This window comes from Heliangelus exortis, chromosome 3 (assembly GCF_036169615.1).
Source record: "Heliangelus exortis chromosome 3, bHelExo1.hap1, whole genome shotgun sequence".
NCBI classification, from domain to species: Eukaryota; Metazoa; Chordata; class Aves; order Apodiformes; family Trochilidae; genus Heliangelus; species Heliangelus exortis.
Genome location: NC_092424.1, coordinates 79,622,987 through 79,648,643, shown reverse-complemented (window position 1 = coordinate 79,648,643; position 25,657 = coordinate 79,622,987). Strand labels below are relative to the sequence as shown.

The 25,657-nt window shown below is 39.0% G+C and overlaps 1 protein-coding gene across 1 annotated transcript in view; it reads left to right on the top strand.

The window, feature by feature from the left end:
- Positions 1-1,620: 1,620 nt before the first annotated feature.
- ZNF292 (zinc finger protein 292) overlaps positions 1,621-25,657 on the top strand; it is a 55,377-nt gene continuing 31,340 nt past the window's right edge. Inside the window, exon 1 of the mRNA XM_071741369.1 lies at positions 1,621-1,852. Within this exon, the coding sequence (XP_071597470.1) occupies positions 1,691-1,852 (162 nt within the window). The 5' untranslated portion in view covers positions 1,621-1,690. The remainder of the gene's footprint in view (positions 1,853-25,657) is intronic.

Here is a 25,657-nt window from a genome sequence, read left to right as displayed (position 1 = left end):
AAAAAAACGGCTTTCCTTGCTTGCCAGGTGATGTGAAATGCCCAGCTCAACACAGTGCACTTTCTCTCACTGCTGGCTGACTAAGAGAAATGATCCAGTCTTGACAGACTGTGCTTTCCCTGCAGTAACACATTTTCTCCTCACTTCCTTAATTAACATTTGCAATGCAAGAGTGTGAAGGCACCAACCTGTGTCAACCTATACAGTCTAGAAGGCTGCGAAACATCTATCCATGCCAACTCAGTGCCCAGCAGGTCCACCTTTTTTTCCTCATCAGATTCAATGCTTCAGTCCAATACAGGTCAAAGAACAACAAAGCCCTCTGGAAACTCCAGGTCTCAGTTGCTTCATCTGAAGAGCAAAGCTGTACTTCTCACTTCCAGTTACACCAAAAGCAGAACGATGCAGATAGAAGAAGACAACTCAGAGGAATTCTTGAAACTAATTACACCCCATTGCTTCCCACTGGGGAAGAAAGAGGTAATGAGATGCAGCACAACTCCAGCAATATTGACCATAGGTGGCCCAGCAGAGACTGGAGCTACAGAGCACCCTCAGGCAGAAGTAGGGAGGAAATAATCCATTCAGGCCCCTGCTGAGAATTGCAGCCCTGCTCCATGCAACTGTGTTCAGTTTGCGGTCCCTCACTACAAAAAAAACATTTGAGGTGCTGGAGAATGTCCCAAGGAAAACAGAGCTGATGAAGTGTGTCTGAGCACCAGTGTTACAAGGAGTGTGTGAGGTTGTTCAGTCTGGAGGAGGCTGAGGGGGGATCACAACAAACCTAGAAGGAGGTCGTAATGTGGTGGGTGTTGGTGTCTTCTCCCTAGTAACAAGTGATGGAAATGGCCTCAAGTTGTGCCAGGAGAGGTTTAGATTGGATCTTAGGAAAAACATCTTCACCTAAAGGGTAGTTAGGCATTGGAGCAGGCTGCCCAGGAAGTGGAGGTGCCACTGTCCTTGGAGGTACTTAAAAGATGTGTAGACATGGCACTTGGGGCCGTGGTTTAAGCTGGCAGTGCTGGGTTAGCAGTCGGGACTCAAAGATCTTGAAGGCTTTTTCCAGCCAAACCAATTCTCAGCTTCAGCCAATGCCCAAAGGACACTCAGCGGCAGCTCTGGTACGACCAGTTCCCACACAGACGCGTCGCCGCCCTCACAGCTCGAGGGCTGGCGGCGAGGCGCTCTCCGAGGATGTCCCGTTCGCAGCAGCCCCCGAGGAGGCGCGGCCGCCCCTCCCCACCGTCCCCGCCCTTTGCCGCCATTTCCCGCCCTTTGCCGCCAAAACCCGTCGGCGGGAGGGCGGGAAGGGGCCGTCACGTGGCAGCGCGCCGAAGGGGCGCGTGGCGCGGCGTCACGTGACGCGCGGAGGCCCATCCCCATCCCTGCGCCGCGGGGGGACGGGGAGCGCGCGCGGGCGCGTTCCAGCCTTCCACCCCCTCCCCCTCCTCCTCTTCCTCCTCCTCCTCCTCCTCCTCCTTCTCCTTCTTTCCCCTCCCCCTTCCTCCCCCCCTTTCCCCCCGCTCTCCTCTGGCACGTGACCCCTCCCCGGAACGTGGCATTGTGTAATCACGTGACCTGGAAACGGCGCGAGGGGGGCCGAGGGGGGGGGCGCTAGGACGCGGAGGCAGAGACCGGGGAAGGGGGGGGTTGGGGGGGGGCTGCGTACGCGACGGAGCGGGGTGCGAAGATGGCGGACGAGGAGGCCGAGCAGGAGAGCGGTAGCCAAGGTGGCGACCTCCTGGAGCTGCGGCGCCTACGGGAGCGACTGGTGGAGCTAGAGACGGGGCTGCGGGAGAGCCCCGAGCCGGCGGTGCAGGCAGCCACCGAGTACTGCAAGCAGCTCTGTCAGGTCAGGCCGCCTCTTCCCTTCCCGTCCTTCCCTGCCCCCGCCCGCGCTCTCCCCTCCTCCCCCGCGGGGTGTGTGTATATGTGCTTGTGCCCGGGCGAGAAGGAGCATGGGGGGCCGGGCGGGAGCAGCGCCGCCCCCGCCGGCTTGCCGCGGGGGGAGCCGCCGCCGGCGGCCCGGTAGCGGCGCTGGGTCCGGGCGGGGTGGTGGGGGTGCTGGGACTCGGTGCTTCGGGCCGGGCGCCGCGGGGCGATTGACGCCGCCGCCGCTGCTCATTGTGGGCTGAGATGGAGCGGCCCGCCCCCCCCCCCCCCCCCCCTCCCGCCTGTACCGGGAGCCGCTCCGGCCTGTCCTGTAATCCCCTGCCTCTCCTCTCCTCCTCCCCTCCCCTGCGGCCGCCCCGGTTCTCGCGGTCTCTAGGCCCCTTTGTTGTGCTCTGCGGCTCGGCTTATCGAAGGCCCTTTGTTCCTGGCGGTGGCGGACCGAGGCTCCCCCCTCCCCGTACCCTTCCCTCCCGCACCCCTCCTCCCTTGAAGGAGAAGCGCGGGGCGAAGGGAGGGAAGCGGCGGTCCGGGAGATGGGGGCTCCGCTTCTCCGTCGAGAGGCTGGGGAGGAGCTGAAACTCTGTCCTGAGTCCTGTCTGCGGGAGGTTTATCTGTGCCCGAGTGCTTCCCCCCGCCCCTTCCCCTATCCCTTCCCTGCCTCGCACCCTGGAGGGATAAAGGAGTTCTGGCCATCCTGGGAAAGAGAAAGCGGTGGAGTGTTGGGGCACCAAACAAAGTCGCCCGTGATGGTGACGGCTCCGTAGGGCTGCGATGCTGCGCTCCGTTTTCTCGCCCTGTCAAGGGAGTGCAGTCCCACCTCAGCAGAGAGGGCCCCTGAGCTGGCACTGCTTGAAGCACCATTGTGTGTGTGACTGTTTCGGCTCTGGCTGCCGCCGGGAAAAGGCCTGGGTCCCCAGTCCTTGGGCTGGTCCCGAAGCAGGGATGTTTGCAGGTGTTTCTTCTGAGCTGGTGACCCCGCTGGGTATCCCTTTCTAAACAAACTTTGTGATGCTGGCTCCTACGGTTAAAACAAATCGCTCCGGCTTAGTCACATATGTGTGTCCGTAGCTTGCCCTGATTTCTCTTAGATGTCCTTTCTCGGCATTACATATGACAAATGTATGAAACAAGTTCTTAAATGTTTTAGGCCACACAGATTCAAGGCAAACACTACTTCTGGAGCTTTACTATGGGTTTAATAGTTTATCTGATAAAAGTAGTAATGTTTGTTTACACGTTACTGTCACCATTCACAGAATGTAGGCAAATAAGGTGGAACAGATAAGAGTGAATTTACATGGTGGGTTTGGAATAATGGAATTGTTTTATTTAGAAAAGACCCTGGAGATATCTGTTTTCTTAAAGAGTCGATTCTTGGTGGTAGCCATTGTAGCATGCTAATTTGCACATCTGTCACTTCTGTATTAACCTGGCCTCTGCTTTTTGTTAGCCAGGGAAATTTGCTACTAAGTATTTTAAGCATGTTTCTTTCTCATATTTTGTTTCACATATACGTGAGTCATATTTCAGGTTCTTTTTTTCTGGTCAAAATTTATCATATTGTATTTGGATAGAATGTCTGTGTAGACGGACAGAAACAAGGTTGGTTTACGTTGGTTGGTTCAGATCACAGTGTTCTCAGTCTATTTAATCTGTGTGCCTGCTTTCTTAAATTCATACACTGGGAGGTGGAAATCTGGATTTTCTGGATCCAGCTCAACTTCCAACTTGTGAATGAGCTGTTCATTGAATTGAAGTAGTTGGATAGGTGGGAATGAAGACACTATCCTTGATACTAGAGTAGATTACTGGTGTCTGAAATGTATTTATCAACGAAATTATTCTTCTGTGTGCTTAGTAAGTGACTTCAGTAGTTGGGTGACTGATTTGAAGTTTAACAGTATTTTTATTTTAATGGCTTTTGCAGAAGTCCATTGTAAGGCCTAAGTTTACCAGTTTTCTTATACATACACCCTGTAAAAACAGATCTCACTGAACAAAACACTTGCAAAGTAACTGACTTAGATAAAAATCCATGATTTTTTTTTTTTGTCCCTTTTCTGTCCCTCCTATACCAAGATTCATAGGAAAGCTGAATCATAGAATCATAGAGCCATAGAATGTTAGGGGTTGGAAGGGACCTCTAGAGATCATCTAGTCCAAGACCCCTACCAAAGCAGGATAAACTAGGGCAGGCCACACAGAAGTGCATCCAGGTGGGTTTTGAAAGTCTCCAGAGAAAGAGACTCCACAACCTCTCCGAGCACTTTTCCAGTGCTCCATCACCCTTGCAGTAAAGAAGTTTCTCCTGTTTATCTGTTTCTTCAGGCTGAAGTGTAACATGGAGAGCTGAGCCATGCCTTTTAATACTGAAATTACTTTTCAGATTTTAAACTGAGGTCTAAATAGATGATTAATATACTCAAAAGTACTGTTGCTGGGTGATTATCTATTATACTGGTTCAACAGAGATTTTAAAAATCTGCTCACCTTTGCTGATGGTGCCAGAATACCTCCTCAACCTCTTCTGCATTTAATTCTCTATTTGGGCTCACACAAAATAGTATTCATTATGCAAGTACTAGACTTAGCTACTTAGCTATTGCTCTGCATGACAGAGGCTATAGAAAATGCATGTAATAGTAAAAGCTATCTCAGAAACCACTTTTAAATAACAATTTGAAAGCATCTGTCATTATTTCAAGAATAAAGTCATTGAATATATGCGCATGAAAGAATAATTTGACCAGTCATATATACAAAATTTAGTCTTAATTATATCTTAAGTCTGTAAGTGCATTGCTGAAGAAATATTCCAGCATTTATCTTTGTATGATTTCACCTGCCTTTTTTTTACATGTCTAGTTTCTAGGCATGAAATAACTACAGAGAACTTGGCAAGGGTTGTGTCCTTACTTTATTTTGCCATGTAGTGACTCTAGAGCCCAGCAACCACACAGCTTGTTCCCATAAATTAACTTTTTCTTTTTTTTTTTAATTAAGTGGATAGCATAATGTTTCAGAAATAAGTGTATTTTCATACTAAAGGAAGCTAAAGAATGTGCAGTAGAGCATTGAAAGATCCTAAGGTTCAAAGATGAATAGGGGTTTTAAGAAATCTACTTTCATTAAACAAAGTGGGAGTTGTACAGCCAAATACCTTATCTGGTTTTGAGAAATAGTAATTTGAACTATTTCAAACAGTGCAGTACAACTGTGATAAACACAGAACAACAAGACCCCTTGTACCTTGATGGAATATAGTATTAGAGAACTGTTTTCTTCTCTTGTAAGAATAAAGTTTACTTTGATGTATCTTATGTGCAGCATGTAATTAACTGTGAATATTTTCATGTTTTGCTGCTGATTGCACTGTGAAATGATGCAATTGTTCTTATATTTTAAGCAGATTATAGACTGGACCTAAGCTCTCTATCATTCCTATGTGAATGTAGCCTTGCTCCTCACTGTCAGCAAGCATTATTTTTGTTGTCAACTGAAATTCACATCCATACACATATACCTAAAATGACTTTTTAATTATGATTCATGCTCTTTTGTTGCAGTTTGGTAATTAGCAAATCCATGACAAAGTTAGGTTGTCGAAAACAATAGGCTTACAGACTGGGGCAGGCAAAACAAATATCCTCAGCTGTGGTGGCTGAACACTGAAAGTGTGAATTCTGCAAGAATACGAAGTGGTCCAAAGAAAGATTGCTGCTCTTGTCACCATGTGGTGGCTGATGAGATTCTTTACAAACTTTGCTCTGAAAAGTGATCTGTTGGTTGTATTCAGTTACAGAAAACCAAAATACTTGGTTTTGTGGGGGAGTTTTTTGGTTTTTGTTTGTTTGTTTGTTTTCGGTGTTTGTTGGTTGGTTTTGTTTTCTGGTGGTTTTGTTTTTGTTTGGTTTGGGGTTTTTTTTTGTTTGTTTTTTTTTTTCCTGAGAGCTAGGTGAATGATGCTGATGGGTTTATTGGAGCTCTTCACTGTGGGCTTTATTCCCTTCGAGTTGGCCATTAATCTTCATTTTCTTCAGTAACAAATTGCAGGCTGGTAACAGATTTTCTTTTGTAGTTTGCTAGTTGTGAAATATTTGTGGTACCTCTACTTATCCTGGCTATTTTTCTGTAGTGATATACATAGAATAGTTTGGGTTGGAAGGGACCTTAAAGATCCAGCGCTCCTTCCTTGGGCAAGGACAAATTTCACTGAGTTTGTTAGTTTTCTCTCCATTGTTATTTTTGAATTTTCTTTCTGAGTCTGCTTTCAAGGGGTTTTTTTGGTTTTTTTTTTCCTCTTGCCATACTTCGTCATGTAAGCTCTCCAAAACCAAAGGATGTTCAGGACTGTTTTACTAATGTAGAGGTTGTCAACATACAGTGAATCCAAAATACTTGAACTGTTGTGCTGTCCTTCTTCAACAACTTTGCCTGTATGTTTTTGTCTCATCTAGTTGTCTTGTCATGTCTTCTGTTTATGAAAAAATCTTGTGTTAAAATATGTGAAAAAGTGTGCTTAGCTGTCAGTAGACACATTAAAGCCCTTCTAGCTTATGCAAGTTTACTCAATATTAACTAGGATCTTCTTAAAACTGACAGCAAAAATGTTAATGCTGATGGAAAAGTGGGGGGGGCTGAAGATTTTTTAACTACTTAAAACTAACCAGAACTTCATTCAAAAGCCCCCATCTTGTTCTTAACTGATGCGATTGCAGAGGGCTTTCTTCCTTCTGGTTTAAACTGATTTTTATTGTGTGTTCAGGTATTCCTGAAGTATCAGTTGGAGAACATGAGCCTATTAGCCCTACCCTACAGTCCTTTTTTTTTTTTTTCCTATGTGCTGACAAGCAAAGAGTAGATTTTGGTAATGTTGGGAAATAGATGCTGTACTAATCCAAATAAAACAAACTAACTAAGAAACATAGCTCTACCTAAGTAGCTTTTTCTGTTACATGCATGTAATCAATATACAGTAAAGTTAAGAAATTCCTCACTAATAATTTGTTTCTTTTGGAGGTTAGTCTTTTTCCTCTTACACCTTACTGCAGTTTGCTTTCATTTTTTACACCTTGCAGACTTCACAACTTTCTGGTGCTGTCAGCCTCTTCACTCTTCCCTTTTAGTGCCCATGTTCTCTGCTTCTCTTCAGACTCTAGATGATAGAAATAATAATAATTTCTGTCCAAAGATTTTGAAATAAAGCCTTTCTCAAACCTTTAGCTACAACTTCTGGATTTATCCAAACCCAGTCTGTCTATATCCAGTAAAAAAAAAAAAAGTGTTACAGTAGGATTCTTAATTTTTTCCTGTAGAGTTAGGGTATGATCTCTTGCCAAGAATCTTTTTGTGAATAAATACCTCAGCAGTCTTTGAAGGACTTCCTGGCTATTTTGTCAAGCACCTGCAGTTGGGAGGGCCTTCCTCCTGATGTGTCTGCAAGATTGCTGTTCACTGCCTGTGGAAAATACCAGCGAAACATCAAGTAGCCTTTTTATACAACTAGAAGACATTTCCCCTTTTTCTTTATATCATGCCTGGTCTCTTGCACCAAACAACATTTCTCAAACTCTTCACTGGGTGCAAGTGAACAATATGCCCTTGATTTTTGTTTGGCTCAACAGCTAATAGTGATTTTCCATAATACAGTCACAAATGACTGAAATGTGAATGTTGATAAGGTTACTATTTTTTGAGCTTTCAGTTTAATGAGTTCCTGTGTAACCAGGTCTCTGTCTCTTCTTTTGACTATGTACAAATTCTACAGCTTCTATGAGCAAAAAGCGGTTTGAGTCCAGTGAGTAATTTCTACACTGAACTAACCTCTGAAAGCTTCTGTTCTGATGTTCCTGCCTGTGGCTCTACCACACTGTGTTTCTTTGTGGTCTCACAGTTGCTAGTTTTTTCTGTATGTTTCCATGAGTGTAAGATTTCAATCATATCTTCTAAAACTGTTCCATTTTGCTTTGGTATTTGTGGTCTCTAGATGATCTGCTATTCAGGGAGAGATGTAGAGCTGCCAGAAATCACAAGGAATGCTCACAACTATACTACACCATTCAGATTCCCACGTGCTTGAAGAAAAGCAACTGTCAACACTGTGTCATCTCATGCAAACTTTGAGCTGCCTCAGGCATTTCTGTGCTTATTCATTACTTTAAGACTTTCCATGTCAGTCATACTATCTTATTGACCTGGGGGGTGGGATAAAAATCACACCCCCTAACTTTTTAAGTGAGTCTAACCAGTTGTTCTAGGCTGCATCTTCAATAATGGCATCAAGCTTCAGCATCATGCCAGTTTGGAGCTGGTCTTCCTTAGAACTTCTGAGCTCTGTGTTCTAACTTTTCAGTACTATCAATTTTCCTGTATGAGAGTAAGTGTATGTGACTAAAACAGTTATTTTTTTTCTACTTGTGTATCTCTCTGAAATAAAAATCTCATTGATTTGCTTTTCTGTTCATACTGATATCTAAGATTTCTGTCATTATTTCCATTGTCTTTTTTCTTTCCATGATAAGGCAACAAGTTCAGCATGCGTTTAGTTCATGAGCTCGTGTCTTACCAAATGTAATAATCTTGTAAAATGTAGATTTATATAGTTTATTTAATTGTTTCCATGTTATGTACTAGGTTACTTGGACAACTGAAAGGGCTGCAGCTAGTTTTAGATGTGTTTTCTTTATAATCTGCTTATCAAAAAAGCCAAATCTTTAATAACATCTTTTTAATGTTCCTGTTGGGCAGATGAGGGGAACCTTGAACTCATTTTGGTGACAGTTCTATTTTAAAGGTCTGCTATAATACAAATGTCTTCATTTGTGTAAATTGACATCTATGTAAAAGGAATCACATTTTTTATTTTTTTTAAGGAGTATTAAAAAACTCCTTAAATATAGGTAGACAGTTAGGAAAGAACAGTTAGAACAATATTGTGGTTTAGTTTTGAAAATTTCCCTTCTGAGCTAGCTGGGTTTGGCAGTATTTTCTCCATATGGAACATGTATCTGGAAGGGAACTTAGTCAGCTAGACTCTGATTCCAAAGCAGGATTAATTATTGGTAAGCCATAGTTACAAATGCTAGTTAAACCTGTTCTCATATTTTTCCAGTAAGAAAGATCCCAAGAAAATTCCCTGGATAATACATTTTAGCTCAGTTATCTTTGTCCTTAAACATTGTGGGCTTTTTTCCTTACAGTCTAACTTGATCTCTAATCTTGAGTTGCAATTTAAGATAACTGTGATTTATCCTATCTCATGTAGATACAGAAAGTAGTATGTACTTTTCTGTTGGAAGCACCTCTTAAGTTTTCAAGGCAATTTTCAGTCTTTCTCCAGTTTTTACTTTTGTGAATAGAGATTTTGTAGTCCTTGATTTGAATGTTTTTTCCTATTTCTTCTTTGCTTTGTTACCATATCCTTTGAATCTATGTGGTTTTGAAGTACTTACTTGCATGCAAGGCAGCAATCTAGTGAGAATTCAGTAAGAAGGTGACAGCCCATGTAAGACTTAGGATTTAAGTACTTACTCTGTAAGATATACTGTTTATCCTTTTAAATATAGTCTAGAGAAGAGCAGTGGTCCCCGAAAGCGTAACAAATTAAGGTAGTTAAGGAGATGACAAAATATAAATGGATTAAAATTAATAAAATGAGAATCTTTATAAAAGCTCACCTTTTTGTGTAAGATGCTGCGTATGATACTAAAATCTATCATTGCACCTGGTTACTATGGGAGAGAAAAAAATCTTTCAGTTTGGCAAATAGATGCTTAGTTTCATAGTTAACCCTAATGCACAATTTTTCCTGGGTTAGTTTCTTAATAATGAAGTTATTCAGAAAACTACTGTTTCTCTGGTATACTTCTAGCCAAAAATTAATACTGAAAACCTATGAAGTGTGGTTACAGTTAGTCTTTCTCCATAATATCCTTGATTCTCACTACCCTTTCAAAAATAAGAGGCAGTCTGCTATTCCCAGTCTGTTAGCCATGAGAAAAAAAATCTAAAGACCTTACTGTAGACTTTAATTTACCCATTTACTAAGTTTGGTGTAAACAATAGCTCTACATCTATGCTATCACAACAAAACATATTAGATACTTTGTATACTGGTGTGTCTATTTCTTCCTTTACCTTTTTCCACAAATCCAGACTTTTTTCTCTACTGTGGATAATGTGTATCAGTAATACCTGAAGTTCTACAATTACAGTTATTGCAAATTCACCGTTTAAAAAACATGGAATACTGGCTATGGAGAACATCTTTACTATGCAGGATTGTAAATTGAATGTATTAAGTTCAGTAGGGCATCTCATTTTATTAAAATACTCACATTATGGGTCTGTTTCTTGTTAAAGAGGCTATATATCTATTTGAATGTTCAGTCCATTTTCTATGCCTAGGTTTTGGGTTTTTTTTTAATTATTATTATTTCATTAGTGAATACCTCAAATCCTAGATCTTCAGAGAAGGCAGCAAAAGAAGAGGTGCTCTTCTAGGAAATCTTTGCTTCCATTGTCACTAAGAATTGGGGAATTTAATCTGGCCTTTCCCATTTACTCTGCTACTTGAATGCCATGTTTACTCTAGGCTTTATGCAAACATAATTGATTTAAATATGGAGCATATCTTTAAGAAGCATTGCTCCAAGCATTGATGTGTCTCTAACAAAAGATTTTTGTTACCATTGCTTTTTATTACTTTAATACAAATCTTCAAGCAGTTACTCTACAGTGTGAATTATTCTTCAGTTTTCATGAAGAAAACTAGCATGGCATTCTTACACCATCAGCTTTCCTAAAATGATGATGTACAACAACCTGCATATCTAAGTTTAAATCAAATGCAAACAATATGACTTGAAGCTATCTTTTGAAATAGTACTCCCCATTTTATTAAGCCTGTGCTTGTGTGTGTAAGACTTTAATGTCTCTTATTTTAAGAAACATGCAGGTGTGGGTTTTAGGTGTAGAATTTTTTTTTCCTATTTGTCTTTCCAAAGATGCTTTAAAGAGAACACAGGGGTATTATTTCTGGGATCTTTTATCTCTTAGGGTGAACTGCACAGTTAATCTAGTAACACTTGGCTTAACAAATATTTTCAGAAAGAAGATAAATGTAATATCAAAAAGGCAGTGGAGCTTTGTAAAATTGTTCTCTGAAAACAGGCCTGATCAAATAGGAATCTGGACTAGCAAAAACTATGAGCCTGTAGTTTTTGGTAAGAGTAGTTTAATAAAATTTCTTCATCATCTCTTCTGCAACTGTTGAACAGTCTTCTGGTATGTAGTATTTCTGGCTTCATGATTCCCCGTAAAGTAAATGAATCTTTCATCTGAGAATCAGGAAAATCTTGTGCAAACTGATGCATTTCTCATGGATTTATTTTGTTAATTATTCTGGGTTAGTCACACAATTCTTTGTCCTGATTCTTTGGGACTGATTTACACGGACAAATTCTACCAAACCTCCGTCCAGTTTCAGATACTGACTTCTAGTATTCATGTTCCTAACTATTGGATAAATACATTTATTGCTTTGAGACTTAAATCCTGGAGTAAACCTCTGTAGCATTTCTTTTGGGATAAAGACCAGTCTTTATTTCCTAAATCTGTGTTGTCTTTTAGGCAGAATAGAGCAGTTATCTTCAGAGGTTTGGTATGAGGTGACAGCAAATACAGTGTTGCTTTCTCACTCTTCTGTGTAAGAACAGCATTTGGTAGGACTTGTTTTATTTTCTCTTATTCAGAAAGATGGAGATAATTCATTTTGGTGAATAGATAAATCCTTTTTGATATTTGTATGTCTGATGCACTGAATACTGTTTTGATGGGTTCAATCAAGTTACCAGTAAGGAGTTCCTTAGTCTTCATGATTCCTAGTGGTCTCAGAAACTTTTGGTAATACACTTTACATTTATATGTTTATAACAGAATGAAAACAAGGGTGACTACAAGAAGAGATTAAATGTTCAGAATCACAAAGATAAAATCTGAACTTCATTTTTACTTTAATCATTGGAGGATAGCTCTTACAAAGGGAATAGCTGGGATAAAAAGTAACTTCTGAATATGAATCCATAATAATGAAGACAGTAAAACTTAACCTATCCCAATTCTACAGATGTGGAACTTGCATAGTGTCCTAGCTGAAGCTGGCACGTAAATGGAATCTTGCTTTTTGATACCCAGCCAGACTTCATGAACCATAGCAGTGTGATGACAGGAGCTGCAAGTTCTGCTTAGGGTTGCTAACATGTTCAGGAGAAGGTATAATCTTGCCTCTTCTCCTTCCTCATATGGGGACACAATGTCAGTACCTTGACACTGGTTAAATGGCAAGTATGGTTATTAGACTGTGAATCAGGTAGACATTGCCTCCTTCCTTCACAGGAAAAGTACATCAAGTGGAAGCATCCTTAGGGATGCCTATTTGTGCTGAATAGACAAACTTTAAATAGCAATTAAGTAACCTTTGTGTTGAGGAAGAAGATTATCAATTAAGTTCTCATCAGAATTAGAAAGGTTTGAAGTAGCAGCAGGAGAAGTTGCAGTCACCTGATAAAGACAGTTATGAAAATTTGATGAACTACAGAAATATTTGTAATGTCTCATTTCACTTGACTTAGAGCAGGTTCAAGTCACCTATGTTGCAGGAAATGCACATATTTTCACATTAGGCACAGTTATTACAGGCTATCTTCCTATTTTTAACCTGCCCATATGCCAGTCTGATAATTAAAGGAATAGATAAATCAGATTTCCTGGCAGTGGATAAAAGTTGACTGTAATGAACATCCCACCGCATTCCTGAAATGCTGGTCTAATGGCCAACTGCTGAATATTGCTTGACAAGATCAGAGAGAGGGTATTGAGTGCACAACGTTGAAAGATTTAAGGCAAGCCTAAAGAAGGTTAATTTCTACTACTGTATATGATAAAGCATGAGGCTTAATGAAATTATTTCCTGGTATTTTAAACAATTTACTTGTGTTAGAGCAGTTTATGGATGTAAGGAGAGACTGTCCGTTAATTTTCTAAAAGTAGGTATGTGTAAAATCTTAATCAAAATAGTGATGCCAATAACTAAGAATAGCAGGAAGAACAGTATTAAGGTAATTTCTCTTTTGTTTTGTCTTTTTCAGTTTAGTAAGTTGCAGTCTGATCTCACACAGAGCGTATGGCATGCCCAAGTGAAAAACATACAAATTGCTTTTGCTTTGACTTGGAGAGAAATATCTAACAGCAGAAGTTTCTGTATGCTAACTATACTTTCTAGAGTCAGTCTCTCTTCCTTGCTGTGTTTTCTGTGTTTTGGAAATGGTAGATGACACAACTACTACTTTGAGAGCTGTAGCAGAGCCCCACAAGCTTTTCTTCTATTTCTGCTTCTGTGGTGTTCTTTTCAAACATGCCTCTAAATGAAGACTCTGCTTTAGAAATGTAAACGTGTTCTTCAGCATACTTACATCTGACTTGGTTTGTATTTGTAAATTGGGGGCAGTGGTATTTCTCTGATATTTCAAAGTTCTGCACGTTAGAAGACAAACCTGGATTTTTTTGTTGCTACATTATCTGCCTAGTGAAGTAGACATAGTTGGATAAGAGTCATGATTAACCTCCTATGCTTGTGTGCTGAAGATGTAGGTCTCTAATTTCCTTAGAAGTTGAATATTAAAAGTTGTTAAAAAATATTCAGAAAGTTAATCTTAAGGGTGAGCTTCTTTATGTTGCCCTTCATTATTACGTGGACTTTTCCTGAAATTAGTCTTAACTCTCTTTACCAGAGAAAAGTGAGTTAAGTAGTTGTAAAGATTCATTGTAAAGATTTGTTAAGGTCATTAACACCTTAGGTTATTAATAAATGGAGAGAGTCCAATGTAATGATAATTCTTATTAACTTTCTTTCTCAAATTTTGTGTTTTGTTATTTTCATATTTCGTATTTTTAATGACATTACATTCAAGAAGCTTACTTTGCATAATAAACTACTATGTATAGTGTATATAGCTACACCATATAAACGCATATTAGGTGTGTGAATATGTAGGGGTTGAACAGTGAACAGAAATCATTCACTGCAGGGTAGGTGATCACCTTTGCTGGATTTTAAATGCATTCTAAATCTTTCATTGAAGTAAAAAATTAATTACAAGTTTCTAGCAGTTCTTTAACAGTTACCTTCTCCATGGATGTGTTTCGCTGAACTTCTTTGTCTCTGAAAAATTCCAGGAGGATGCCTTCTCTTCAGTATTAATATATACATGAGTTACTGCAAGCTAAATGTGTAATACCTGATTTTGTGCTGTTCCTGTGGATCTCTGTTTTCCTTTGTGATGCTTGAGCATAAAACTTAGATCTGTATCTTTTTGTTCTTGCAGTTTGCCACAAGAAAATTGAGCAGCTATAATTCAGTTTATTTTTTGTGTTCTGGTTTGTTAGACAACATTTTATATTTGCATGGTCATTCCAAAAACTGAATAAAACATGAACAGGATAGTGAGAGGAGAATGTTTATTTTAAAGAAATGCAGCTTGTAATATGGGTAGAATTTACAACACTGTTTTGCAGATTACCTTTAATGGTTCAGGAAACTACTTCTTGAAAGCATTTGAGCTAGTGTTTTGCTCTTTGGTTTTAGTTTGTTTAGATAACATCAGAGCACTTTAGTTCTTAACAAGTAAAGTTATCTATACCAGAGATTGCATACCTATGTATCTGGGTACTGAAGATGCCAGTTATAAAAATCAGTGCTTTGAGGTTTGTGGTAATTCATCCTGAGTAAAGAACAGTGTGGGGGGTTGGGTTTTTGTTTGTTTTCTGTAGAAGGAGAAACACTGCATAAGGACAAGCATATAAAAACATAAATGCTCGTACACTATAACAAAACTTTTGTATTTCTGAGCCTCTCTTCACATAATGAAAAAGTGGTTGGTAGAACAGTTTTCACATCATGTAACATCCATAGAAGATACATGTGAACCAAAATAGTGGTTGTATGTACATTAACACTCTGGGTCAGAGAAGTTCACTTTGAAAATGTTCTTCGGATCATCCTTGCTTACCAAACTTTATTTTACATTGTGGAGCACCTTCCAAGTTTGGAAATTGAATGTATTTTGGGGTGAAACTAACCCACAAGCTGTGCAGAAGGAATTGCAGGCAGTCTACTTCAGTAACTGATAGGTATGTAGTTAACAGAGCCAGCTGAAAGCCAGTCTGAAGTAAGATCTGTGGTGGATACACTGGAGACTTGGGTTGTCAACAGCATCTTTTATGCTCTGTGTTACTTAGTGTGTTGCACTGAAGTCCTGTAGTCGTTGTGAGGTTTTTTTGTGGACCTTTACTTAACTGCAAATTCAAATTTTTGTTTTGAACTTCATCTCCGAATGAGTCTGTCTTGACTCTCTGAGTGTTCCTTGGACTCAATGAGTACTCCCTAATCTTGACTTGACTTTCCTGTGCATTCAGCTCCTGGATAGAGAAGCTGGTGGTGTAAGGATGGGGGTAAAAAGAGTAAAGGGACATGGAGTTTTCTGTAAGAAGAAAAAAAAAAAAAAAAAAAAAAAGTGAAGAAAATTGGCACTTCAGCCTGCCAGTGGATAAAAGGAGTAGTAATGGAGAAAAAAAAAATTGGATAGCTCTGCACCATGCCTGCAGAAATTGAGAATGAAAGCAATTGCTTAAATACAATTTTGTAGTAAGGGGTGGAATTAAGAATCTGGCTTCAGTCCTGTATTCTGGGCACAAGTCAATGTCTCCACTAGAATTAAAGTAACATCAGCTGACTCTTTAGCCAAAGGCATATGGGATTTCTAGAGCTGTGCTTCATTTAACAGCTCTATTTTGAAACAATTCAGAAGGCATATTCAAAGTAAAAACAGCACTTCAACAACTTAAAATGTTGAAAGGCTGAAAAAGTAAAATTGAGTAAAAATTTGAATTGGTTTTCTGTGATCATAACCATAATTCAAATAGCACATGTAGAAAAGATAATATTTGATTTTGTCATCCTTAGTTTTGTAAATGCAATCTCATGTTCTGTACCTGCTGAGGTTTTAGTATTAGATTCTGGATTGTGTATAATAAACATCTAAGAGCTAAATTCTCAGCAGTACTTGTCTAGCTACAGAATCAAGGTAACAGTGTTAAGGCTTGGTAAACAAGTACCAGTCAGTTAACTAGTACCAATTCTAATTTGCCAAATTAAACTGGTTTAAAAATTAATTAGAAGTACAGTGCTGTGTTGACTACTTGTAAAATGACTTTTCTGTGCTCCATTCTAAATAAATAGAAACTGATTTTATTGACTTAAAGTAATGTGACCTGGTTCTTTGTTTTGTCATATCTGTAAGGGCAGCAGTGTCTTAGCTGGAGCTGATGCATGTAGTGGATACATTTGAAAAATCCTTGCTTTTCTATTTTAGCTTTGTTTTAGTCTGAAATCAGTTTGCCTGTAGAGCATTCCAACAAAAAAACCAAAATGGAAACTGGTTCTTTGTTGGATGCAAAGGTGAAAGTGAAATAAAGATGGATTGTTGTTATTATTGGGAGAAATGCCCTAATTAGAGTGTTATCATACCACAGAGGTAGAAATAGGCAAGCTTTTTGGGTTTTTTCTGTGCTCTTTAAAATGGGAAGGAAGTATGACTTGGTTCATACTGTATATAATAATTTAGCTTGTTCTTTTAAATGCTTTAAAATCATCTGTTGTATCACTAACACCCTAAATAGTAAAGTCTTACAGGCAATCTGAGGTAGACTTGGTTTAAATTAGACATTGTATTAATAAGGTTTATTTAACATGCAGAACTAGTTCAAGAATTATTCAAGTTTTACTTGAATATTTTATTTGATTGACATCTTAGTTGGTGGGTAGTACAATCTGGACATAAATGCTGGTTGCATCCTGGTTACTACTTAGTAGCCTGTAGCCTCCTCCAGTTAAAGTGTGTTTCATGGGAGACTTAACCTAACACCTTTTTCTTAAAACAAGTTTCAACAGTTAAAGACTTCTGCTTTATATGTAACACTGATGAAAGGCTTGTTCTCCATCTTATGGAAAAATGCTGAACAGGCATGAGAGAAAGCAGATCCTAAAAAAAGGTGGTCTTTAGCTCTATCAACTGTCAAAACCTGTAAAAACTGTTTTGGTAAAAACCTTTTGTATGTAATTTGCTGTGGGACTTCACAAAGAGGTCATCTGGTACTGATGCATTGCTGCCAAAGCCTCTTGACTCCAGAGATGTCTAAATTTGGATATCTAATATATTTTTAGTATTCCAACTACTTCATTAAAAAGAAAACCTGTTATAAAGCTATTCTCAACCAGTCAGTCCATTTGCCTCACGGTGCAGACAAAAGGCATTGCAAGCGAGGTTGTTGTGTTAAGTTCTGATGGTCTGGAAATGCTTCTTGAACAAACTTATTTTTAGATGCTGTGAGGCTTTAAGGATATGGCTCCCCAGTGTATCTCCTTTTGCTCATCAGTTGTGCCTACTATCACCCTACTCATATTCCAATTTACAGTGGGTTCTTGGGGCAGAGATGATTCACACCAGTTTGGTTCCATTGACTGACTGCACTTGATTCTGTAATGATATTGGCACAGGGCTGGAGCTGAACAGCTAAGTTGAGGCCAGAAGTCCAGCTTAGCTTGTAAACTACTATAAATTATAAATTGCACCTTAAAAGTGGACTGTTACCAGCTTTCCAGGAATTTGAAGAATGCTATTTTCATCACATTTGCAGTTCTTTAATGGTCACAGCTTCCAGTGAGATTGCATCAGGCTCACAGGCTTTTACTCTGAAAAACACAGCCCTCAGAAATGGGTTTCATTTGTATGAGATGAAGGTCTAGCTCCAGCCCGAGAGTCAGCATATTACTTGTGTTCCCCAGAAAAAAAATAAGCCAAAAAACAACAACAAAAAAAACCAAACCAAAACCCAAACAAACAAAACACAAACAACAACCCCACAAAAACAAACAAACAAAAAACCCCAAACCACACAACGAACCTTTTTATTCCCCTGTTGTTAAGTGGGAAGACATCATGAATATATACTTAGCTGCTTCATGGAGAATGCAGATTAAGTCACTAAGTTTATTGTGTTTCATCTTACAGTTCAGGGGACTTGCCATGAACTGAGCTGTCTTGCAATTTGTAGCACTTCATTAATCTGCAGTACCCATGTTAAGGGGCTTGTCACCTCTACATGCAAATGGAGAAATTTCTTCTTGCCTATCCAAAAGAATAGAGAGCATTTCATCCTGATTTATTTATTCCTTGAAAAGTATTTTATATGATGGGCATTCAACAGTTTTTGACTCCTTTGATAAAGGTGTTTTATTTCTCACCATATTGTTCCATCCCTGATCTGGGGAATTGGTGTATGTAAAATAGCTTTATTTTCATATCACAGTTTGAAATAGCCTAACTCACTGATCTGTGAAATACTTTTTCCTTCTATATGTCTCCTGTAGATGTTTCACTAGAGAACCTCTTAGTATTAAAAAGCACCAATGTATTTTTTTTTTTTTTAGAGAAATTTACCTCTGATATCTTCAAGGAACCTTAGACACCTATATGTTAATGAACTGTTTTTTGAAGTTTCTATACCTGATGGCCTAGCTGCCAAAGTTATACTGACATTTAAAAAGTACTTTGGTGCCCTTACTATCAGGATGTGTGCATACCCTTACTGTGGTATGTCTGCAGGAACTGGGCCTGTGCACAGTTCTGTCTTGCAGTGCCATACATCTGAGACATCTCTATCTCTCCTTTAAGGTAGTGGTCCAGAATGCAAGAGCTTTCAGTGAGCATATTTAGTATTTATATGTAACTTCTGGAGACTTCCCTAGTGTGGGCAGAGAGTTGCATCTGTGTGTATGTTCTACATCTTCTGATGAGCAATACCTCTTGCAGAACCGTGGATACTGCAAGAAATGTACTGGTTTAACAAATATTTTATGGTAGTCTTAACTCCCCTGGGAAAGGAAAGTTAACAGCAGTTCCAAATGTTATCTTTTGAATAATAGTTAAATGTAAGCAATTTGTTACAGCTATGGTACCTGGAGATCAACAATGTGAAGCATGTTCACAGAAAATCCTTTGTCAGGGAGAAACAGACAGGTTTTAGTTTTGGAAGTGGAAAATGACTTAAGATTATAGACCATTGAAGTTAGTACTGGGGAGGTTCTTTAATCTTAATAAATGGGATATTTTTGTAACTAAAGAGTAGGCAGCTCCTTTACTAGAGAAGGAATACAGCAGAGAGAAATGGTGTAGGCCTACTAGTGAGACTTATGTTCAGTTAGTGGTTATCTGCAAGGGGAAAAATACTTTTTACAAGAGATATAGTAAATCTCACTTGTCTGAGCTTCAGTAAAAGTACTTCTGAAGTGTCAAGAGTGGAAAGATGGCAGTTCAAGAATGAGGAAATGTGTAAGGTACTGATTCAGGGATACACAGTGGGAAACTTTTCCATTTTAATTTCCACTGAAATTTGGTAAGTCTTACAGCTTTCTTTCAGGAATACAGTTCAATTTTGTAATGCAGATGAGAGGATTGTGCTCTCAGAAAAAAAAAAAATGGGATACATCACCTCTCTGTTTTCTTCACAGGTCAGTATGGCTGTATTGTCAGTGTTTTTCACATGCAGCAGCAATCATTTAGCAGAGGGGGATTCTCAAAAACCAGGATAAGCATTTTCATATCCTTAGAGCTGCAGTGTCTGTCTCATCATTGCATTCTTTAGTAACTTGAGCACTAACAAGCAGGAAGTATCTTAGATTATAATTGTGCACTGCATTCTTGAAATACAGTTGTATGTGTTTGAAAGGTGGTTCTTGCTCATCTGAAGACATTTGAGGAAGTGAAGGTTGAAATAATTGCAAGCAGATAGAATCACAGAGCTTTTAAAGGTCAAGTTATTAAAGTTCTTGCTCTGTTTGTTAGCTGACCACAGACAGTATATTTGGTGTCCTGAAGGAAATAAATACATGCAGCTTTGTATTTCCCCAGTTTGAATGAAGGAAACAGAACATGATACTACAAATTCTACTCCCCTTCACTTCTGTTGTATGTTTTTAAAAGACAATGTCTGGCAATGGTTCCGAGTTTATAATAAGATCTAATATAGAAGATAACTGTTTCCAAAAAGCATCTATTTACATCATACCAATTTGCATATCTCACTCTCCTTGACACAGTCAGATAATATTGCCACAGTAAGATTATTCAGGTAAAAAACCAATCTCTGTCTCTGGGAATACTGGCTGGCCATTAACTTAGTTCTGTGTGATCTCTGTATTTCTAGCATTCCAAGTGAAAGTATGAGAAATTTCTGATTTTTCTAAGCATCTGAAAAGAGAAGCAGGCTTTTGAAGAGAAATATCTTTTCATGTATTTTTTAGAAAAGGAAAAATAAAGATTTTGGCAGGTAATAGTTTTGAGCTATTGGCAAGAGTAATTAATTGAGATTTTTCCTGTAGCAGTCTAGTAAATTCAAAGTCTTAAACAAATTTTAGACATTCAAATACAGAAAAAAAAATCATGGATATATTTCTTTCTGTTCTTCTACATTTCTGTCCCCTGGGTTATAACTTTCTAGGGTGGAAAGAAAATAGATCAATTTTTATGTATTGTCTCTATGAATCAAGAATAATGCAAATTTATGAGAACTGTTTGAATGTAATAGTATTCTTACAAGATTGATTTGAAGATTGAAAAATAAAGCAGGTACAGACTGTACAGAACTAGAGAAGGAGCCTGCCTAGGGCAGGGAGCATAAATCTTTGTGTCTTATATCTACTCTTGTTGCTTTGCAAATCTTTTCTGAGCGAGTTGCTCCAGATAGGGTGCAGTTTCTGCAAGAAAATAAGCAAGTGACATTTATCTACAGCTGAGCTGCTTAGTAACATACTGAGGTTACCAAAGAATAGTGAATTAGAAAATCAACTCTGAAGACTCTTCAGAAAGCAAAGAAGACAATTTTAGTCTTATGACCTGTGAAATTCTTGGTAGTTTAATTACTAGTTACAATCAGTTTGTAAATCAGGAATTGAATGTATATGAAACATCTTTTGCTAGTTTTTAGTTTTTATAATGCTCTAGAGGAAATTCTGGTAGCTCATTTCAAAAAGTACATTAAACAAAGTGCTTCTGAGTTGAATGTTTTACAATTATTAGCATATAGGAGATAAAATTAAAGAGCATATAAACAATGCACATGTCCTTCAAAACAGTTATAATGAAAGTCAGCACTTGTGTTAGTGTTGTTCAAAGAAGAAATTGGGTAGATCTGCTCATGTTGTCCTACTGAATTCATGCAGTAGTTTAAGAGTCTAAATACAACATTTTCCTGAAAAGAAATAATTCTGCTGTCTTTGGTTCACAAATACTTGAGACTACACATGGAACATATTTCAGCTGACAGTAATTTAACAATTGCTTCGTGCTGGTTAAGGATTAGTTCTGGTCATGGATCTCTCAAAATCCTGATAGCTCTTACTTTATAGAAGTTTGTTAAAAGATGATAAAGGACAAGGATTAGGAAAATGGCTGTGCACCCTACAAGTGAAGTTAGTAGTAAGCACAGAAACACAACTTCTTTAAACTGTCAAGAAAGAACACACTACACTCTATGGGAGTGTGATCTTTCAATACTTGAGATGTAATTTAGTATTTTGGACTACAGCAACCCATGGGAGTTGCTATTTCCTTGTTGGAAGTTCTGGATAACTTGACTTCCAGTCTTTGTGCTTCAAGGCACATTAGGATCTTGCACTGCAGAAAAAATGAAAAAACTGTTCCTTCTTGAGTCTGTGTAAATCTGTGAACAGCTGTTACTTCCACCATGGAGTTGCATGGGGAACAGTAAAACAATGAAGATGTTGCCAGACCCTTAAATTGGAGGAGACGGAACAAAAAGGCAGTGAGTTGGTGTCATGTTTACCCTTTGCATCTTGGTCTGTTGTGGGAGCTTACAATGATTTTGGTTTTGACTCTTTTTCCTCAGAGTTGTTAGAAACTGTAAGCAGTAAAGACATGATGTGTGCTTATGCAAGAAACCATAACTACTGATTTACATGATCTCTATACTGTGCTGCTGCTTCCACCTACTTCTCAGGTTTTCTGTTTGGAATCATCATGACTCTCCTACCAAGAGAGGGGTGATGAGGTCATTGAATCCACCTTACTGCCTCAAGGGTCTTTGTCAGAACTGGTGTTTTGTGGAGAAGGGCAGGTTGTGTGCCATTTGGTGCTAGTACTTATTAAAGCTGGAAGCTCTAGTTCTGTACCAGACTACTTGCTGGTCACATTGACAGGTGGGAAAATGTCAGGGTTTTTTATTTTGAAATTACAGATGGGTTTTGATTCTGGGAAGTTAGAAGTGAAAGGTTGTAAGCTTGGCTGAAGTGGTTCATTGAGACTCAGTATTTAACTGTGTTTGGGTGGAAATAAAGACAACATTAAAACTTTAAAAAAAAAAAAGGGGGGGGGGGAAGGTGTCAATGAACACCTTAGGGTATCACCCTATCCTTGATAATTACTTTTATAATTAATATTCGTAGCTTTTTAAATAATGTGTGGGTTTGATGGGCTTGGCTTTTTAAGAGTATAGGTGTTTGTCATATTCCTTTGTTGCTGTCTGTGGGTTCACATGCACAACAAATGTGGAAAATCTCTGGGTTTTTTTTTTTTTTTGTTGTTGGGATTTAAATAATCTTTCTGCCACTGAGAGGGAACACAACACTCTTTTCTGAGGAAGAAGCATTGGTGTAGCTACTCTGCCTTGAAGCATGATGGTTTGTTTTGCATTCATAGGACAGTTTGGCAATAATTCCCATGCATACTGAAGTACCATGACTCCAGAACATACCAAACATGATCAGAGTCCATAAAAAAGTTGAAACATGTAAATTTTCTCATGCTATTATAAATGCTTTGTTCTTACTATCCTCACAATCAGTTAATATCTCATATCATCTCCATCAACCACAGAAGTATACATTTTTTCAAATTACATAAAATATTCCATTTGGTTTGGCTTATTTCAGTACTGCTGAACAACCTATACAGCATGCAGTATACATTTTGCTATATAAAATTTTCAAATGCCACAAAGCTGAGTTTTGAACTTTAATCATACGATATGCTAACCAAAAATATTCACCACGTATGTTAGCCAGCGTGCTTATCTTTGGTTTTTCAGAGCAATTGAATTTAGAAAAGGAGTAGTTTTCTTACAGACTCAAGTCGATTTTTTTTTCTTTTTTTTTTTTTGAGTTGTTACAGAAATACTTGACAGACAACATACCTTGTGGCCTCCGTCTGTGATATGTTCATTTCCTAAATTTACTTGTAACCCCCTTTGGTTATGTAGCCTATTTGTCCAGATTTTTTTTTTTCATGTAACAAAAAATGGGTTTGAGAACAACAAAATTATCATAGTCCCAAAGCAAAAAAAAATGTAACTGAAAAGAGTTTTGTCTTAATATGTGTATGTATTTGCACATATGTGAATTACATATGTGTTTACTGAAGGCAGAGAATCACAGAATGTCTTTGGTTGGAAGAGACCTTCAAGATCATCCAGTCCAACCTTGGACCAACACTGTAAGCTCACCACTGAACTCCCTGAGGACCAGATCCACATGCTGCTGAAATACCTCTAGGGATGGTGAATCCACCACTGCCCTGGGCAGACTATTCCAATGTTTGACAGCCCTCTCAGTGAAAATACGTTTTCTAATATCCAGCCTAAACCTTCCCTAACATAGCCTGCATCTGTTTTCTCTGGGCTTGTGACAGTTCACAAAGGAGAAGAGGCTGTCTCTCTCCTCTCCCAACCTCCCTTCAAGGTGCCTGAAGAGAGCTATAAAGTCTCTTCTCAGCCTCCCAGACTAAACAGCCCCAGCTCCCTCAGCCACTCCCCACAGGACTTGTGCTATAGGCCCTTTATGAGCCTCGTTGCTCTTTTCTGGACACGCTCCAACACTTCTGTGTCCTTCCTATAGCGAGGTGCCCAGAATTGAATGCAATATTCAAGGTGCAGTCTCACCAATGCCCAGTGCAGGGGGCAGTCACCTCCCTATTCCTGCTGGCCACAGTGTTTCTAATACAAGCCAGGATGCCATTGGCCCTCTTGGGTGCAGACAGATGCTGTATGCCCCTAATGAGCCTTACACCATGACTACTTCAGTCAAATCAGGTTCCATTGACTACTATGGTCTGGTTTAGAGTTGGATACCTAGGATTAAAGGGACCAAAGGTAAGAAGATATACCATAAGTTGATCCAGAACAAAGACATGCTAGAGGTAAGATCAGGACAAAAAAAAAAAAAGATGTTGATTGCTCAGTATAACTTTGAGAAGTAGAAAAGTATCTTCCAGCAGGGGCATTGCTGCAGCATTCACATAAGAGTTCTGAAAAAGAATAAACATAAAACATATCGCATGAGTGTTACCCAATGCTAAATATTTTCCACAATATAAATCACAGATATAATACTTACTGATTTTAACTGTACAAATCAATATAATTTCATTTTTTGAACATACTTGACTCTGTAAGCTGCTGCTGAAATAAAATGCAGTTTCAGTCTCACAGAAGAGGAAAACTTTGCTGCTGTGGTCTGAATACAGTACTTGGCTTGATTAACAAGCATGTCTTGACTAGGGAGATAAATAACTTAATGAGGCCCAGGGCTGGGGGTAAAATTCTTTCTTTTTATGGTTGCAAGCAGAGCACAACAGTGATTCATTAAGCAAAGCAGAATGAATTTGATTTTCCTTGTCCAGTGGCAGTGCTGTTTAGTCCAGGGAGATCCAGAGAAGGAAATCTGTCATTCTGATGAATACTTTTTAAGGGCGTGGTGGGCGTAAGTGCTTAATATAGTTCATGTCATGTCTTGGAAGTGGCTGATCTATATATACAAGATAAAAATAGCATTATTTAATGCTGAAGCTAGTGGCACTATGTTACATTACAAACTTTGCTTGCTTTATGCAGTGTGTACATGCCACTTTTAAAGGACAGCATTGGTAGTAACAGTTCACCAGCATACCAAATATTTTTTACTAGGTGGTGGATTCTGAGAATTTGCTAATGTGTTGATTATGTCTACTTTTGTTTAGGTAACTACTACTAAACTTCAAACTTTAAATTTTCAAAATGTTATTTGCTTCAATTTGTCCTTATTAATCTGGACATGGATTTGGAGTAGTGTTGGTTGGGCTTTCATAGATTCTGGAAGTGCTTTTGTAGTTCTTTCCCAACCCAATTTTCTGGTAGTAATGACTACATGGTATTTCTGTAAAGTATAATTATCTCAGTGAATTCCAGCTAGGTTCCATCATAATAGACCAATGGTCTTCACATCCTCCCTTCTGTAGATTGGATGGTGATACTGCCCAGCTGGAGGTTTTTTAGCACGCTGACTACCTGTAAGGTCTCTCTTTCCTGCCCCATGTAAAAGGAGATCTTGTGATCTGGTTGGTAACAGTTCTCCATGGTCACTTGTCATGGCTTGCTTTATAAATCAGTGTCTCTCTACAGAGGCTGTTAGTGCCATCTTTAGATTCTAGGTGTTGTTGTCTTTGCAACAGGTGCTGACAGTCCTCTGAATGAGTCTTCAGTCACACTTCTCAGATCACCAATTGCATAGTTTCCTCTCCCTGATTTCTTCTTCCCTCTTCTGCTCAGCTTTGAGACTTTCAAGATACAATGTCCTCGCTAGGTAGCTAACTTTGAAATA